The sequence below is a fragment of the Harpia harpyja genome, chromosome 6 (genome assembly GCF_026419915.1).
Source record: "Harpia harpyja isolate bHarHar1 chromosome 6, bHarHar1 primary haplotype, whole genome shotgun sequence".
In the NCBI taxonomy this organism is placed as follows: domain Eukaryota; kingdom Metazoa; phylum Chordata; class Aves; order Accipitriformes; family Accipitridae; genus Harpia; species Harpia harpyja.
In genome coordinates, this window is record NC_068945.1 from 70,190,722 (window position 1) to 70,208,593 (window position 17,872).

The 17,872-nt window shown below is 55.2% G+C and overlaps 1 protein-coding gene across 7 annotated transcripts in view; it reads right to left on the reverse strand.

Annotated features, from left to right (window-relative positions):
* SBF1 (SET binding factor 1) overlaps positions 1–16,216 on the reverse strand; it is an 85,835-nt gene extending 69,619 nt beyond the window's left edge. For all 7 annotated transcript variants that reach the window (XM_052790616.1, XM_052790617.1, XM_052790612.1 and 4 more), the window contains exon 1: positions 16,045–16,216. In XM_052790616.1, coding sequence (XP_052646576.1) covers positions 16,045–16,195 — 151 coding nt within the window. In that variant the 5' untranslated portion in view covers positions 16,196–16,216. The remainder of the gene's footprint in view (positions 1–16,044) is intronic.
* Positions 16,217–17,872: the final 1,656 nt, after the last annotated feature.

The following is a 17,872-nucleotide window of genomic DNA, read 5'->3' on the forward strand; positions in this document are numbered from 1 at the left end:
GGATCGACAAAATGGTGAGCGGGGCACTGAAGGGAGATTATACTGAGAATACTGTTACCCACCTCCAAACCGTACAAGTTGTCCAAGGAGGAAAATAATGGAAATGCTTTCAGGAAAATCCTCCATTTGAACTGGGAGTCCTTCAGGCCCACAGCACTCCCACTCTGGAACTGGAAGTTAGATGGTATCAAATTCTGTAATTGCCCTTTAACACCAAGGATGTGTCTGCTTTCCATGGGCTGACAAAACTAGGACAAAAGCTGTGACTGTTTTCAGGGGAGGTGTGGTTGTTTGGGGGTTTTGGTTTTAGGGGGCTTGGTTGGGGTTTTTTTTGTGTGTTAATAACTCCACAAGGGTATCTATCCTCCTTGAGCTACACCCAGTGCTCTCATTGGATCATGGCTACAGACAGCCCTTCATCTCCCAAACTGAAATTACCTCCTCTGCATCGCTTTAGGCAGTCATACCATCATCCTACCAAGAGGAGAACAACAATGCATTTACTTTAGCCACACGCACTTTCTAGACCTTCATTCCCAAGATGTTTACTTCTCACCTTCCACTTTATGTGGACTCACAAGCATTTTATATACCCACAAACTATGAAAGAAAATGGCACCTTTTATCATGAAAGCCAGAAAACCCTGGCTGGAGGAGCCCAGGCAGCGCTGATACTAGAAAGCATCGCTGTCCCCACACCTATTCTTCACCCTACTCCAGCCTGACATACTCCTCTTGCTGTTTGGCAGGACTTCACGGCTCTCAGCTGCTCAACGACTGAACAGCCTCGGCTTTCCATGGCACGTCCTGCTGCATCCTTAGGTGGAACAGATTTCTCTAAGCAAATGATTCAGAGGACCAAAGCCCCTGTACTTTCATGAAACACTTGTCTCATGACTTTACCCAACAACAAGCCTGCAGCGCCTGAATTTCTAGAGAAACAGTACTTGCAGTGCCATCTACTCAGTCTAGTGTGCTGAGACTGTGTCAGATGACTGATCATATTTATTCTCCTTGGCCTGATGCCACCTGGGATTTTCCATGTTCAGAAGAAAGGGCCAAGATATGCCCACAGATACACAGATGCTTATGAAGGGCCTTTATGAAAAAGTAGCCACTTTTTCTTGGGCAAAACCTTCTCTGCAAAGGCCAAGACCATAATGAAGTAGAGGTTATGACACTTATCTTGGGAAGACCTGCCTAACTTCTGTATTGATTTTATAGGATCTGGATAACCTTACTATTAGACCCTTCAATGCACCTCTGAGCAAGTCAGATGACAGCTGCACACCTCTGAAGTGGCATTTTACAGCACTCAGTCCATTCTTGCCAAGAAAACAGTTCTCTAGGGTTTATTTTTATTTGTTCTCTAACAGGTCTGGTGCAGCCTTCCTCTCCTTCAAGTCCCAGAGGAGCCAGTGTCAGCCAGTCTCTTCTGCACCCACCCCCAGGGCTGCACTCTGAACAGATGAGTAAAAAACCCCAAAACCCAGCAGTGTCATTCTGTACTCTGCCGAGAACAGGAAAAAGCAGCGTTAATGTCATTAATAAGAATGATATTAAATGCCCTCTTGAGCATCTGTCTCCATAATCCTGCTTCAGAAGATGGCTATTTCAAATGGCTAGTTGCTCCATGGTCTTGAATTCTGGCCTTATGTTTCTCTCTGAGGTATTAGTTGAGAAAGTCCCATAAATAAAGCCCTGACGCAGGGACAGCTGGCCAGAAAAAGTGGCAGGAATCTTCCCTGCTGCCAGCACCCACAGGCTTAGAGCTATGTTTCACCACCCTCAGAAACACCCACCACCACACAGGAGCAAAACCCCGTGCAGCAGAGGCTGGCGGTGGCCATCGCCATGCAACGCACAGAGGTGACGGAAGGAAGAAAGTTGCTTTGATAGCAAGAGTTCCCTACCTGCAGATCACAGACAGTCCTGCCACTGCAAACTCCACAGCCAGCACTGAAGGATCACAACAGCATACACCAGAGTGCCTTGGAAACACCCACCACCACCGAGCTGCCCCAGGGGAGGGCAATGTAATAAACCCCTCCATGGCCACACTCCTGAATTGAGGGGCTCTCAAATTCCACATCTTGCCTACTTCTCATGCTCTCTGCTATCCCTCAAGTGTCACGTTAAACTGGGAGACCGCAGGTGGAGACTGTTTCGGCACGTTTGAACAGCGCAGCATCAGCATCAGTCGGTCCCAGGTGAAGCTCTGCGAACAAAGCAGCTCAAGCAGCAGTTGGAGCTACTCCTTGAACTGTTCATTCTGACAAGACACAAGTCCAAAACATATGGCAAACCTCAACTTCACGCATCAGTGTTTTAAGAAACGTACAAGATCCTGACATCCTCAATGGAGAGGAATTTCCAAGAGATGCAACATTTTTAAAAGGTACTTCTATATAAAACAAGAGCTGTCAAGAAAACTTAAGTTCAAAAGAAGAGAATAAACATTAACGTCATATTAATGCAGAGGATGGGAAAGTGACCTCCATTGCCAGGACTTAAGAGAGGAAAAAACAAAACAAGGATGCAAAAGAAAGACGGTAAGGTTAAAACAGTAAGGATGCAGATCATTATGTGAAACAAGCAAAGCAGCCTTCAAACACAGCCAAAACCCAGTCCAAACAGAGAGGAAAATAAAAAGTTAAGTGAAAACATGGACCAGAATACAGACAGCTGAGAGAAACTTGGAGAGCCTGAAACCAAAGACAGAAGAACAAGAAGTTTAATTTACTGAACCAGCAGCAGAAATCTCCCACAAAGAGAGCCACACACTGCTGGGCCGCTAGAAAGCAAGGAGTTGGGTTAGGAGAGACAGGTTACGGCTTCAGGACACACAAGGTTTGTTTGCAGTGCCGTTCCCCTCTCCTCCAGCTGCCCAGAGCCACACCGGCACAGCACCTCCGCCGGGACAGGACACCAGGGCAGCACTTTTGCTTGCCAGCCACGCTTCGCAACACCGACAATGCAGGCCAGTCCAGCATGGCCTCTGCTTTACAGAACATTTTCAAGGAAATCCTCAGACGGGACTTTATGCTTTCCCATCCATGGAGATATGTTTGTCATGCTGAGCTGTCAAGGAACGTGGCACTAGAACAGACTGGAAAATTAAAAATGCATGCAGAGACCAAATCCAGCCAGGGTTTATCCTGGAACTGAAGTAACAAAAACATGAAATATCTCCCCTGATGCCACAGATTCACCTTTTGTTCCCAACTCATTTTTAAATAAATAAAATTACAAATAAAGGTGTTCCTCTGACTCAAAACCACAGGACAATCCAGTAGAAGACACTGACAGTCAAGCACTGGCTGCAAGACACGCACGTCAATTCTCTGATACACTCCCAAGAAATTTCAGGAAAAGAAACCTTCCTTGGCTTGCCTGTACTCAAGTCAACTTCATGACATCCATGGTGCACAACAAGGGCTTGCAGCCGAGACAACACTTGGCTATCTTAACTCTCCTGGTCCAGCCAGTCCCCCAGCACTGAACCCCTCTGCCGCCGGCTCTACACCCATGGGAAAAGCAGTGACTCAGAGCTGCCGCGGCCGGAACAGCATCGCCTGACCCACCCCAACACCAGCATTTCAGGAGAGTCTTTCTGAATAGATCCCCTTCCCCGGCAGGCAGTAGACAGGAACGGCACAGATGTGTGCCCAGAGGAGGAGGAAGCGGCCAGGTAATACGTGCCCAGACGAGGAGGAGGACACAGGTAATGCAGTCAGACTGGGAGCACTCCCGAGATGGGTGCTGGGAGCAGCGCAAGCTCTGGACAGGACTAGACCCATCACTTGATGTCTGCTGATCCTGACCAGAAACGGGCATAGCAGACGCAACGCTAATGGCTTGGCACACAAGTTGGACTGCTATAGCCCCAAAAGCCAAAGGCCAAGTCCCTCAAACACACCTCACGTCCAGATGCAAGCTGCACGGCTCTGCGGCCATGCTCAGCATTTCCCCTTCGCCCCCAGGCTCACAGTTCCAAATACAGTGACGTTTTGCTCAGTAATAAAATGAACACAAAGTTGATATAACAGTATTCCAGGTGTCAGAGACGGAAGAAGCCTGCTGAAGCAGTCCTCCGCTAGCCAAGCTCCTCCAGTCGAAGAAGAGGCAGCTCCGTGGCTAGGAAGGAGGTCTCAGATGCTAGTGGCACAAACACACTTATGGAGACCGTTCTCCAGGCATGACACAGAACAGACACACAACCTCTGCATTTCAGCCCAACACCTTGTTAAAGCACACTGGGCTACTTTAGACTGCATGGCACTTACACACTCAGATACTTGCAGGTGTATGTCATCTTAGTAACTGCTTAGCCAGCTTAAACATATTTCAATCTTCTCATCACGCCAGGCATACGAGCCCGCCTGAACCAAGCACCCTTCCAGAAACGAGGGCCCCGACCTGAGCACAACAGCAAAGGCACTGTCCTGGCACAGGGAGCGCAGCAGTCCCGGCTCCAGGGATTCGGGAAGCCCGTACCTCAACCGTGTGCTGTGCCTGTTCCCCCTCTCCAAACACTGGCACTCCAGGCTGCTCTCACCTGCTGGAGAGCAGGGCTCTGCCCTGTTCCCTCAGAAAAGTCTCGGATTGTTATTGCAGAAAACTTAATTTCATTCTGCAGCAAATCACAGCAAGAGCTGAGCAGCCCTCCAAATTATTTTTGTGCTTTAAGATACTGGCAACTCCTTTCTCTCAATTTTCCATCAGCTGCAAATGTTAACAACATACAGTTCTCTCCCAGCTCGTTAAGGGAGGCTATAATTAACATCTATTCCAAAACCTGCTACAGTGGTGCCTCACTACCCAACTCTCCCCTACGCAGTTTTGCATAACTGGTTGTTTACATCCTTTAACTTCCAGCTCACAAAATCACCAGCGCTCCCATTGCCACCCCTTTCTCCTGCGCAGTGACAGCAGCATCCCTCACTGAAGCGAATGCGTGTGTCTGGGGAGACACGGTCCTCAACCCCTCCTCGGTCTGCAAACACCCGCTGCTCAATTGCACTGCCCATGCTCAGCACATATCTGCCGGGGCGATGTCTACGATTTCACTTCAGAATTCAAGTACCCCTCAAACAGAGAAGGGCACGATCACTCCTCACCTTTTAGGGGAAAAAAGCACTGCCTGTGCCCACAGTTAGCAGCAAACTCCATGGAGTGTCCATTATTATCACAGCCCATACAGCTCGCTAATCTTGATTTTAACTGCATCATCAACCACACTGTAGATGTCCCAAGGAACAAGGCTGAGTTTTCCTTATCCAGTTTAACAGCTCAGAGAGATCTAATGAACAGGAACCGTCATACTACGACTAGGTGCCCAAGTTTAATCTCCAACCTGGGCCAAGTAGGTGCACACGAGGCATGGATCTAACTGCCACAGCCTGCACAGAAGCTTCCTCTGATGTCTGTCAATTAGAGCTGGTCTGTGTGGTGAGGCAGCACCTTCTTTCCTAGTGTCACTGCAGGTATTCTCATCCACATAAATATCTAACACATCACTAGACGTAGCGTTTAAGTTCCTTGCCTCATTGATAACCCATAGGAGTCACTCCTGCAGATAATTACTGCATAAATCAGCATGGGTCTCATTCTTCTCATTAGGAAGGTAAACTGGAGCAGTCTATCTTTGGTACACCACACTTCACCACGCATATTGTCTGACCTCCTTCCTAACTAGGTCTGCTAAATTCACATCTATCTCATCCAGGGCTTATCCCTCCTGGTTTCTAATCACCTGCTTTTCCAAAGGAGTCCCTGCTGTACCAGTCCGGCTGCTGACCAAATCCAAAGTGCCATCCAACGTACCGTTTCCTCACTGACAACACTCACCCTGCGCATCTCAGATGACGTGCGAATCCACAAGAACCGCGGTTTCACTCATTTCTAAATACAACTCATGACGCATCCCCTCGCTGGTACCCCTGCTGCCATCATAGCCGCTCCTCCAGAAGAAGCTGAAGCAAACAATTGTCCTCCGGCTTCACCCCGTTCAGCGCTGAACAGAGATGTTGTGTTCGAAGGCGAGCGCAGGACAGTATCCCCACTCTCCGCTCGGCAGGGGACATGGCAGCAGCTGTGCTGACCGACTCTCCCACCCCTGCGCGCCCACAACCCCTCAGGGCAACCCTCAACCGCACCGGAGGGACAGCCGGCATGGGGCAGCCAGAGCAGAGATGCATGCACTCTGCGCCGTGTTATCTGCCCGGGGTTCAAGCTCCTCTCACCCGCCTTGGAGCATTTCCAAGTTCACCGTTTGAACGATACCGCCAAAAACCTGACAGATGAAGACGGAGATAACCAGCACCGATCGCCACAGTGGTGCTCATGCACTGCACTGGGACGCACAGCCGTCCTGGAGCAGTACACACCGCGGGTGTTGACATGAGCATGTTTATGCTGCAACAACTACCAGGGTGTTACAGCCAAAGGGGTACCTGGTCCTACCACCGTGCCTTGAAAACGCCTGCCGGTTCTCTGCGTACCCAGCGCTCCGCAACAGCCTCACCAGGCAGTCTTGCACGTAATTCACTACGGGCTTTTCCAGTTGTCTCAATTAACAGACACACATCTCAGTTCTCAAAACATTAGATGCATGACTGCAGGTATCTAAACCAAAACCAAACCAAGAAATATTAGGGTAATGTCCCTAAAACGAGGGCAGAAGTCTTTTCCCACTCTAAAAGAGCAACGTTATCGCAGTTTTGGAGCGGAGTTGACTTGGAGGCTGCTGAGGGGACCGGCGCGCACCAGGCTGGCCGGTGCTGCCCGCGGAGGCAGCGTACGTGGGCAGAAGGACCCGGACTTGCCCTGGGGTCTGCAGGAGGTGTTTCCCTCCAGCCGGAGGGCCGAGACCCAGAAGTGCATCACGGTTGTCATCCCTCAGGTCAGAAGGGGTCCAAGCCTAGGGCAGGGTGAACGGCACCTCCGGAAGGGCACTGGTCCTTCTCTCTCGGTGTCAATGCCAGACCGGCGTCTTTGGAAAGAATGCGACTCCACCAGACTGAGAAGCGCAGTTATCCGGGCAATCAGGGAGCCCTCTGGTTTGGGGAGGAAAATGCCGTACAGAGAAGAGGTAAGCAGCCTGACTAGTTTTCTGCTCCACTTCCTACAGCTACCCACAACACAAAAATACGTCAAATGAATAGAGACAGAGAGACTCCGTTTCTCCTCCCCAGAAAGCTTCCTGCTGCATCATCTTGATCAAAAAGCATTCAGAAACATAAAAATAACGTGCAAGACTATCCAAATCTCAGTTACAAGGCAGCAACAGCTGCCAAATATGCAGGCTGTTCCCTGCAAACTGACACGTGGCACTTTTGAGCCACACCACAAACAAAAAACTATTTGAATCAGTGCGAGAGAAAGGCCTTCACTCCTGGGAGATGAAGGGCCCTCACACACTGCTCTTCCACACACCCTATCTCCAACGCCTGCCCCTTCCCACCAGTAATTGCTGACACCTTCACCAAACCCTCCCTGCCTCATTTTTTCCAGTTGCAAAACTGGAAGGGATGAACACCCTTCAGATATCGGAAAGATACATTCCTAGAAGCAGGATGATCCCTGCCCCGAGGCACTTGCAGGTTCTCAATGTCTGGTTTGACATAACAAGAGTATTTAGTGGTCAAAAGCTGTATAACCACAGAGAGAAAAAGACAAGCAGCCTGGCCCCAGAAGGCTTCATGACACCATCACAGCAAGAGGTGAAGAAAAAGCTCCCCAGGGTCAGCAGCATCCTCTGATCCCCCCAGGCATCTTGGGGTAACCAAACTGAAGGGGTTTTCACGGTGGATGACTCCTCCTGCCCCAGCACCGCAGCAGGAGCTCCCACGGGGCATACAGCTGGGCAGCCTGGGGAACTCCAGGGCACATTTCTACCTCCGGCCAAGTCGGTTTTGTTTGTCTTTTTAGCATCCATAAAACCACAGCTGCTTTTCAAGCCTAGCATCCCAGCACTAGAAGAAACGGGAAAATGAAACTTGCTGCAAACAGCCTTCAGATTCCTGCTCACACTGAGCTCACAGCAGCTCAAGTGAGAGAAACAAAAAAGAAATTTGCAAAATTGTCACTGGCAGTAAACAAAATATTACTAACAGTTCAAGAATCTGGTTACAACGCATGTTTCAGACCGATGCTTCTCCTCATGTTCACCCACTGTCCCAAAACTGTGACACAGGTGTTACGCAGCCGTGCAAACACCAGCTGCCCTCTTGGCGACGGTCACAACAGGAGTTTCTGGCAGTGAAATCCAGCCAGCCACGGGAGAATCTCCTCACAAAAGGGGGAGAAACGACTAGACCAGAGGCTTAAAGCATTCGTGCCAATTTATCCTGCACAGGTATTGCTCTAGGCCCAAAATGACTCATCCCACGCTGACATAAAATATATTTATTCCCCCATGAAAAAGGGAGGATCACCCAAGATGGGGTAGAGAGAATTTTCCATCTTGTCTTAAGCAACATCACAGGTTTGCAACTCAGAGGTGAGCACGTGGAAAGCTTTACACTGAGATGCTTCTTGTGCCATATTTAGACCGTTTCAAAGCATCATCCCACTCAGTGACCTTTGGGAAACGGAGCCGCCGACTGCACAAGACGGCCGCAGGGGCTCCGGCTGCCCCAGCACCTCCGGGAGAGGCTGCCGGCACGTGTCAGCCGAACCAAGCTCCGGCAGTGACAGGAAACAGCCCCAGAAAGAGGTACAGGGTAGGGAGATGTGGTGGCGGGGAGAGAAGAGAGACCTCGGCGTTCCTGCGCAGACCGCGGCGCGGCAGGAAACAGGCACCCGAGCAAGGCACGATGCCAGCCAGCACGCCCCGGGCGCAGCCACAGCTCGTGTGCAGGCTGGCGATGAGGTTGCAGGGTCCAGTGAGCCCAAGAGGGTTTCAGAAGCCGTGAGACTATGGCCCGACAGCACCCACGCAGGCGCTGGCGTGCCCGTGACGGCAGCAGAAGACAGGCTGCAGCTCTACTGCCGGGACAGCTAGAGCGTTCACACCTATGCCCTGCCAAAACCATGCTGCTGGCCCAACAAGGATGGACTTACACAGCCATGAAGAAACAGCAGCAGAGTCCACACGGCACAAGTGATGGCTTTCAGGGCCTGCTGTCTCATGCAACCGTGGGATTAATCTTTTCTGATCTACAAAAGCACCTCAAGGAAACTGGAAGTGCTGAGACCTAGTGAAGACAGGGCGCTGCTGGACTAAACCCACCACTCTATCTATCAGACCTGGCACTGGCTGAAGGAAGATCTAATCCCATGTCACTGTCAAGCATCTGACTCCCTGGTTTTTGATCCACAGCACACAGAGCCTCTCTTCCTGGGCAAAAGTTCAAAGAAAACGAGACCAGTATTAATAGAGCATCTGGGATCAGAGGAGCTGCAGTTCCCAGACCGACCAGTGCAGCTGGGACGCTGTGGCGTGGGGGCTGGCAGCTGCCAGGAGTAGGGTGACCCCCTTCGACAGGCATCCACGCTGATTGCTGCAATACTCTCTCCTTTCAAGCAGCCAGGTAACTGGACAGAAGACAGGCAGCTTTGCACATGGCGTGTACAGGGATTACATCCTCTCTTTCCGAGGTCCTCTCTGCAAATACTTGTATAGCAAACAGAGCTCATTGTTAGCAACCACTGGAGGCATTTCAGCGTATGGGGTTTTTTTGCTAGATGTGTGCATTACAAGAATCCAGTCTGAGTCAAACCGATGAGTCACTTGGCCAGGTCCACACATGACAGAACGAAGCGTATTTTTACTGCCAGTTAGAAATGCCTCCCACCAGCAAGAGCTGCATGGACATCTTGCAGCAGCAGAGAGACTGGCACTCTCAGGCTAAAAAACAACTCAAAACACAGGTGGGACGGTAGCAGGACAAGCCATGAGAGCTCTCCTCTGCCCAGTGGGTTTACTTCAGCTTCTCTGGCTTTCAGCATTAGCTCCTCGCTCCAGGCATTGGCTCCAGCTGCGCAGCAAAAGCCTGAGAGGCAGAGGAGCCGCAAGCACCTCTGAGGAGAGCAGGATGTATCACGCCTGCGCCCTCGTTCCTCAGACTGTCTGCACGGGGCCTGCAGCACCAGAAGCTGCATCAAAGACTTCACGGAAAGAGACAGCACCAAGCACGGAGGCAGTTTCCTCTCAACATCCACCCTTACCTCCCACAGAAGCTCAAAACCAGAATTAATGCCTCCAAACCCCAGCCCCGACTGCAGGAACAGCAAGGCATTCTGAAAGAGCTACGTTTCAGTACAGCAAGAGTACGCTAAACGTGGCATGACACTCCAGTCTGCACAACTGCAAAGAAATACAGAAAACGCTATAACCTCCCCAGCTCAGACAAGGCCTCTGAGCAGCCTCACCATCCTCCACACTAGCCACTACCCCCTCACAGAAAACCAGCACTCCTCCCAGGCTGTCCAGGCCTTGGGAAGCAGCAGCAATCTCATTTTTGGCTCAGACAGCAGCAGGCATTGCAAGAGGGTCTGCATCTACCAGCACACTGCTCGGCCGGGGCAGCGAACCCCACAGAAGCAAGCCTGGGGTCAGGCAGTGGTGCAGCAAGCACTGGGGCATGCCACCGCGGACACACAGAGTTGCCATCCCATGGGGGAACGAACGATGCCGCGTGGCCTTGCCATCGCTCCGGGCCTCCAAGAGTACACCCAAGGTTTGAGAAAACATGGCAATCCACCGGGGAAAACCCAAGGAGATCCTGAGCTGGGGTCCTCGGCTCCCATCACCTACCACCTGCCCAGCTGAAGGGCTTTCCCTCTTCCCCTGCTGCATTTTACCTGGGGGGGGGGGGGGGAACCTCAGAGGTTTGGCCAGAACCTGCAGCAGCCAGCAAACACCAGGGTTGGGGAGGGCTGGACAGCTGCAAACTCGGACATGGACAGAAACAACAGCAGATCATCAATGGCTTATTCAGAAATGCGTGTATTCTAAATCCCCCTTCTTTTTTTGTTTGTTTGTCTGTTTTCTAATTCCCCACAGGGAAGAGGCCATGCCTCATTCAGTGCTCCATACAGAAAACTCCAAGATAAGCCCTTCATCCATGCTAAACATGTTTTGAAATTGAGCTGCTCTGGACTCTTAGGCCATGGGAGATGCACAGAGAAAAACCTCTCAGATCCCGAGGCAAAAAGCAGCCAGAAGTCCTGGCTTTGCAAAGCAGTCATTTGTCTGCATTAACGATAAGAGCCAAGAGATTTAAAAACCTCCATTTACAGAGAATAATGTGAGCAATCATGACACAATATGACAAACACTCACATATGAAAGGACTCATTTCCCACTGCCGGGGCACATTTAACTCCATACATTTACCCGGAGCCCCAGAAGCACACAGCCCCTCTCCCGACACAAGCGCACAGATGCAGGAGCTGGCTCGGTGTACAGCAACCGTGGCTGCAGTCACAACCAACCGGGACACACGGACATCAGTGTCAGGCAGCCGCAGCTTCTTCTCACTGTAGCGTGTCGGTGCTCTGCTTCCCTCAACGCAACCCACTGCAACCCAGTGGCTCAGCACACAGGAGCTGGGCTCACAAAACTGGAGGAAAAGTGGCCGGACGCCTGCCCGCTTGCCGGCCCCACTCATGGTCACATCGGTCAGCCGCAGGATCTCACACTGTACCATGAAGACACCAGTTTCACAGCCGGACAGCACGTTTCTTGAAAGAGTTAGCAGTCCCTCTTCTCATCCTTCCAGATGAGCAGAACGCCAGCAGAGACGCCGCTTCCAGCAGTCATCATCGTGAGCCTGCCGTGTGACAGGGAGGACCGGGCCCCTTCAGAAAGATAACACACTGCACCAGGAGCAGATGCCAACTGTAAACCCCAGCAAACATTGCAGACACGCCAGACTCTACCATTGCAGCACCCAGCGCCTCCAGCCAGCCCCAAGCTGGCTCTGCCAAACCCCGCTTGCTGCCCTGCTCCAGCCCTCAAGCCCATCTCTCTTGCTTTCAGTTTTGTTCCAACAAAAGTGTGCTGAGCTATGTTAACACCTTATGAGGACAGGCTGAGAGAGTTGGGGTTGTTCAGCCTGGAGAAAAGGCTCCAGGGAGACCTTACTGCGGCCTTCCAATACTTAAAGGGGACTTATAAGAAAGATCGGGACAAACTTTTTAGTAGGGCCTGTAGCAATAGGACAAAGGGTAATGGTTTTAAACTAAAAGAGGATATATTCAGACTAGATATAAGGAAGAAATCTTTTACGATGAGGGTGGTGAAACACTGGCAAAGGTTGCCCAGAGAGGTGGTAGATGGCCCATCCCTGGAAACATCCAAGGTCAGGTTGGACGGTGCTCTGAGCAACCTGATCTAGTGGAGATGTCCCTGCTCATTGCAGGAGGGTTGGACTAGATGACCCTTAAAGGTCCCTTCCAAACCAAACCATTCCGTGATTCCATAATTCTATCTCTGGAGATGATGCAGAGCTACCTCAGCTCCCACCACCCCAGCAGACCTTCTCCTTTCACCATCCCCAACTGCAAACCCATCCCTGCACGACCATTAATCCTACTGCACATGAACTCCGCAGCAGCCACCGTGCCTCGCCGCATGCAAACCTGTCTGTGCCGAATGCACCCGTCCAGGCTGCGGGCAGAGCAGAGCCCCCTCCCTGCCCACACCAAGGGTCCCATGCAGCTCTCGTGCAGTTGAGCCCCCCCCCGGCCGGTTCTCCCCCCGCAGCACTCAGTCCCAGTTTGTTTACAGCTGGCAGGGAGGTGCTGGCACGACATGGCACAGCCGCGGCAGCAGCAGCCTGCCGCCCAGGCTACGGCTCTGCCGAGACTAACCGAACCTGTAAAGCAATTAGTCATTCACAGATGAGAGCTGCATGCCCTTCCTCCAAACATTATCTAAGTTCCCTGTAGGGAGGGGGAATGCGAAAACAGGACAGCACGCAGGGAATAAGTGTTGCCATATTGATCCCCAAAATCACATAACTGGTATCAGTCAATCTTCACATCCTTAGCGGAGGGATCCTTGGGGGTGCTCGGGAGGGCTTGGCACATCGCTCAGACACACGTCTTGCTTCAAACCACCCGTCACATAGCTCGGGAGAGCACTTGGGCACCTGCAAACTGGGATGGGAAGGGGTTTTTGCTTTAGCTGTTCCTGACCCAAACAGACGTTTATGTGGTGCTGGCCAGCGTCGTTCTCTGGCAGAGGACGCCCCGACTCTTGGGTACCTCACCCCGGCGAGGTCACCTGTGACTGCATTATCTCAGCAGCAAGGAGGCTCGGGCTCTGCAGCAGAAGCTCCCCACGGTGTCCTGGACACATCTCCCCACCTCGTAGCTTTGCCGTGCTTGAGGAAGACCGCTGCATGTCTTCTGTTGACCACCCCCCGACAGAGGTCCTGAATTTTCTGACGTGCCAGCAGCCAGGGGCAAAAAGCCCACTTGAGTTGTACAAAGCGGAGTAGATCACAGCCACTTCTTACCACAGACAAACACCCTTGGCTACGGAGTGACCCCTGCGGGCCCCGAGGTAGTGCCGACATCTCCGTCCAAAATCATGAGGAAGCAGCAGCCCCGCAGACCTCAAGCAGCTCTGCTCAGCCGAAACACAACCTAGGAAAAGCCTGCAACTTTCAGCTACATCGCTAACTAAAACAGGACTATAATCTAAAAGGATTTTGCTGGGAGCAGAGCTAATAACACCATACCTATGCCTTCTGGTTCAAGGGCCTCTCAAACCCAAGGCCAGCAGCTGAGCTCAGGCAGGTTCGGGCTAGACACAGACACATTTTTACTGGGACAGTCACCACCGGCCAAGTGCCACAGCTGGTGGCGGGTTTTTATACTACCTAAACCTGCTAATGGTTTCCAAGTCAAGGTTGGATGTTTTGCCAAGGTCTGTACGAGCCCAAACATAAGTGCGTTCAGCTCAGTTCTCTGGCCTGTATGCTACAGATGAGATTTAAAATTTAAAAAGTGAACATTTAAGTCAGAGGAATACAATTCATTAATTGTGAGCTCTTTCGTTTTTAACGTCCCACTGCAATTAACCACTACAACTCAGAGCACTATCCATCTTCCCCAAACAAGCCTCAAATGACACTAAGAAGATGCGTGCCATTTATTGTTCCCTTCTGAAACTTAGGTTGCCGAGTCTCAAGACAAGGAACACAAGACTTAAGTGCTCACCTGCTCCATCCCCGTCACTTACTAACCGCTACGAACCACCACCAGTTTTACGCTGCAAATATCAGCCGCAGTTCCGCAAGGGAGGCCAAGATGAGCAAGAAGATGCAGAAGGAAATGCTCAGAGGCCCCAGAGACAGCGCTCAGAAGCGAGGTGAAGACAGTACAGCTGCAAAGCATCGCCCCAGCCCTCCATTCGCTCCCAGAGAGGCCGCCACATCTGTTCCCAGATGGTGCAGCCCTGGGCAGCCCACCTCCCGCAGGCAGAGTCTGACCTGAGGGCACCGGGGGGAAGAGAGCAACTCCTTCCCACCCCAGTGCTATGGGACACTGGGACATGATGCATGCAATAATAATAACAATAATAAAACACCCTGCCACATGATCAGATGCTACACAGAAAACATCAAAACTCTGATCCGGGCTGCCTGCCCTCCGGCCCAAACACTTTCCCAAAACTGGACCTTTATCAGAGATGCATGCCACACTACCCAGAGCTCCTGCCTTCCGCAGGGGAGCCCCAGCCTGCTGCGGAACCAGAGAGACACAGGACCAGTGACAGGTGTCGGGATCTGCACTGAGCATTGCAAACGCTCGTATCTGTACGACCGTGCAGCCGCTGTGAATGTTAACTAAGCTCTCAGCCTCAACAACTTCCTGTAATAATCAAACCCACGGCTTAACAGGCGCTGTATGGAAAAGGATTCCCTCTCCTCAGCTCCAAGAACACACTTAAAACAACTCCAGCCAACAGCCTCTTCTTCTGCGAATGTGCAATTTGGGGAATAGACGCTCTCGCCATGCGTTCTGCAAGAAAGTCCTTATTTTAGGTAAACTTAGCCTCATTTATGATGCTGACAAAGCTCATTTTTACCAAACCCAGCTGGGCGCAGGAAGGCAGAAGAAAGCATCATGGAAAGAACCCCCAGACAAATAAAACCCCCACGACCAAGACAACCACCCCCATCACCCGAAAACAAGAACAGGCGTGGGCCGAGGACAGAGGGACGAGGTCTTTCGACAGACCCGTGGGTCGGGAGCCTCCGAGGCAGCAGCGTCAGACAAACGCCAGCCCGGCACCCACCCAGACACGACGTCCCCGTCCGAGGCGGGTTTTGGTCAGCCCCCCCCGCCGCATCCCAGCGAGCGGAGGGCAGAAATCCCCCCACCCCAAACCCACGCCAGCCGCCGCTTCCGGAGCGGTGACGGCTCGACGATGGCTGGGGGGGGGGGAAGCCTCTAAAATTACAGAAACTGTAAATTGGCAGAACCACGCACAAGCGTTTCTGGCTGCCGGTGAACGGGCAAACGTAAGCCCCGGGGACGGGGCAGCTGGAGCTGCGCACACCCAGCGCCGACCCTTCTCCCCCGGCCTGGCCGTGAGGGGCTTCACGGTGGCGGGGGGTGGGCAACCAGCCGGGGGGAAGCGGCCTGCGCCCTGCCCGGTGCCGCCCACGGTCCCGCACCCCGGACCGGACCGGGCCGGGCCGGGCCGGGCCGCGCCGCCTCCCGGGACAGGCGGGCAGCCCCGCCGGGCCCGCCCGGTTGAAGGACCCCGGCGGCCGCTCCCTCAGGCACCCCCCCCCCCACACACACACACCCCCCCCCCACCGCTGCAGCGGCCGCCCCCGGTACCGGCCGCGGTCCCGCCCGTGGGCCCGGCCGGGCGCCCGCCACGTCGCGCGGGCGCGGCCCGCACCCCCGGCCCGGGCCCGCACCCCCCGCCCGGCGCGACCCCGCGTGGACCGGTTGTCCGCCCGCCCTCAACTCCGCGGCCCCACGCGTGGCGCCGCCCGCGCCCCTCCCCCGCGGCGGGTGACAGCGGTCGCGCCCCCCGCCGGCCCCGCGCCGCCCCGCGCCGCCGCTCACCGCGCTTGCCGGGGTCGTAGCCCACCAGGACGAAGTAGTCGGCCAGGCGGGCCATGGCGGGGGCGGCGGCCGCTGTCGCCGCGCTCACAGCCCCCCCCGCCGCCGCCGCCGCGCTCCCCGCCCGCCCGCGCACCCCGCCGACCGCCGCCATCTTGGCCCTTCGCGCGGCCGGCCCGGCCCGCCCGCACTGCGCCTGCGCCGCCGTCGCCGCGGGAGGCGGGACGCCGCACCCCATTGGGCCCGCCGGGCGGGGAGGGGGCGGGGCACGGCGGGAGGAGGCGGGCGGGGCCTGGAGGGGCGGGGCCGCCGCACCGGGGTTCCCCGGGCGGGGCGGGGCGGCAGCCGCGGGCTGTGCGGGCCACGGCTGGGCACGGACACGCGTGTGCGGGGACCCCCGGTGCGCGCGGCCCGCCGCTGTGCACAGCCACCCGTATGCACGCACAGCTCCCGCCTCCCCGGCGTGCACGGCCCTGCAGTGTGCACCCCCCCCCCCCCCCCCCACGCCGCGCACAGGTCCCTCCCCAGTGTGCAGGGCGTCCCCGCAGTGTGCACGCCCTCCCCCCCCGAAATGTGCACGACCCCCCCACGGTGTGCACGGACACCCCCCACGCCCCCCGCTGTGTATGCTCCTCCAGTGTGCTCAGCCCCCCCCCCCCGGCATTCAGGGCCCCCATAATGTGTATGGCCCACTGGTGTGCACAACCCCCCCGGTATGCACGTTGCCACCCCCCGGTGTGCATGTCCTCCCACCTGGTGTGCACAGCCCCCATACGTACATGGCCCTCTGGTGTGCAAGCACACAAACACCCCCCCCCCCCGCGGTGTGCATGCACCCCCCCATTTTGCACAGCCCCCTCTGCTCTGCACAGCCCCCCAGGGAGTACACCCCCCGCAGGGTGCCTGGGTGTGCCTGCCCCCCCCCCCGGTGTGTACGGCCCCCCCAGGTGTGCGTGGCCCCCGAGTGTGCACAGCTCCCACGCGCACGGTCACCCAAGTGTGCACAGCCCCCTGGGTGTGCAACGTCCCCAGGGTGCCCGGCCCCCCTCAGCTGCACACGACACCCCCATTGTGCGCGGCCCCCACTGGTGTGCACAGCCCCCCGGGTGTGCACCCCCCCAGCACAGCACCCCCCCGGGAGGGACGGGATCCTGGGGCATGGTGACCCCGTCCCTCGCAGCTGCCCGTGGGGTGCCAGGACACACGGGGGGTGGGGATGGGGGCTGTACAGCCCCTCACCCCCACCGACAGTGGGACATGCCGCAGGGTTTGGGGCTTCCATCAGGATGCAGTGCCGAGTCCGCACCGGCCCGGCCGGAGCCAGGATCAGGCCTTCGGAGGGCCAGGTTGCAGCCCCGCAGCCGTGTGGGCAGCTCCTGTCCAGCAGCCAAGGCTCGGTGCCGGTGCTGGTCCCTACCGGGGTGCCGAGTCCATCCTGGCCATCGCTGGTCCCCGGCAGCTCCCACCGGCACGCGGGGCCCACGTCCTTTTCCAGCCACCCTGGCACGAGGCCACCTGCGGGGACAGGGCCGGGGGGACGCGGCGTGCCAGGGGTGCCAGCGGCAGCGTGCCCTGGCACAGTCCCGCGGTGCCACTGGCCCAAGAGCCGAAGCATCGGCCACAGTGGCAGCCCCTACTTGCGGCGTGGCTGTCCTGTCCCGTCCTGTCCCGTCTCGTCCCGTGGCAGCAGCCGCCGCCGTGCCCTGGAGCTGCCCTGTGCCGGGGCTGGGGTACGTGTCCGGGGGTCCCGGCGCAGGACCCGCTGCACGGCTGCCCACGGCCGTGACCGTCCCGTGGCGAGCAGGGTTGGCGGGCACACGCCGCGGCACAG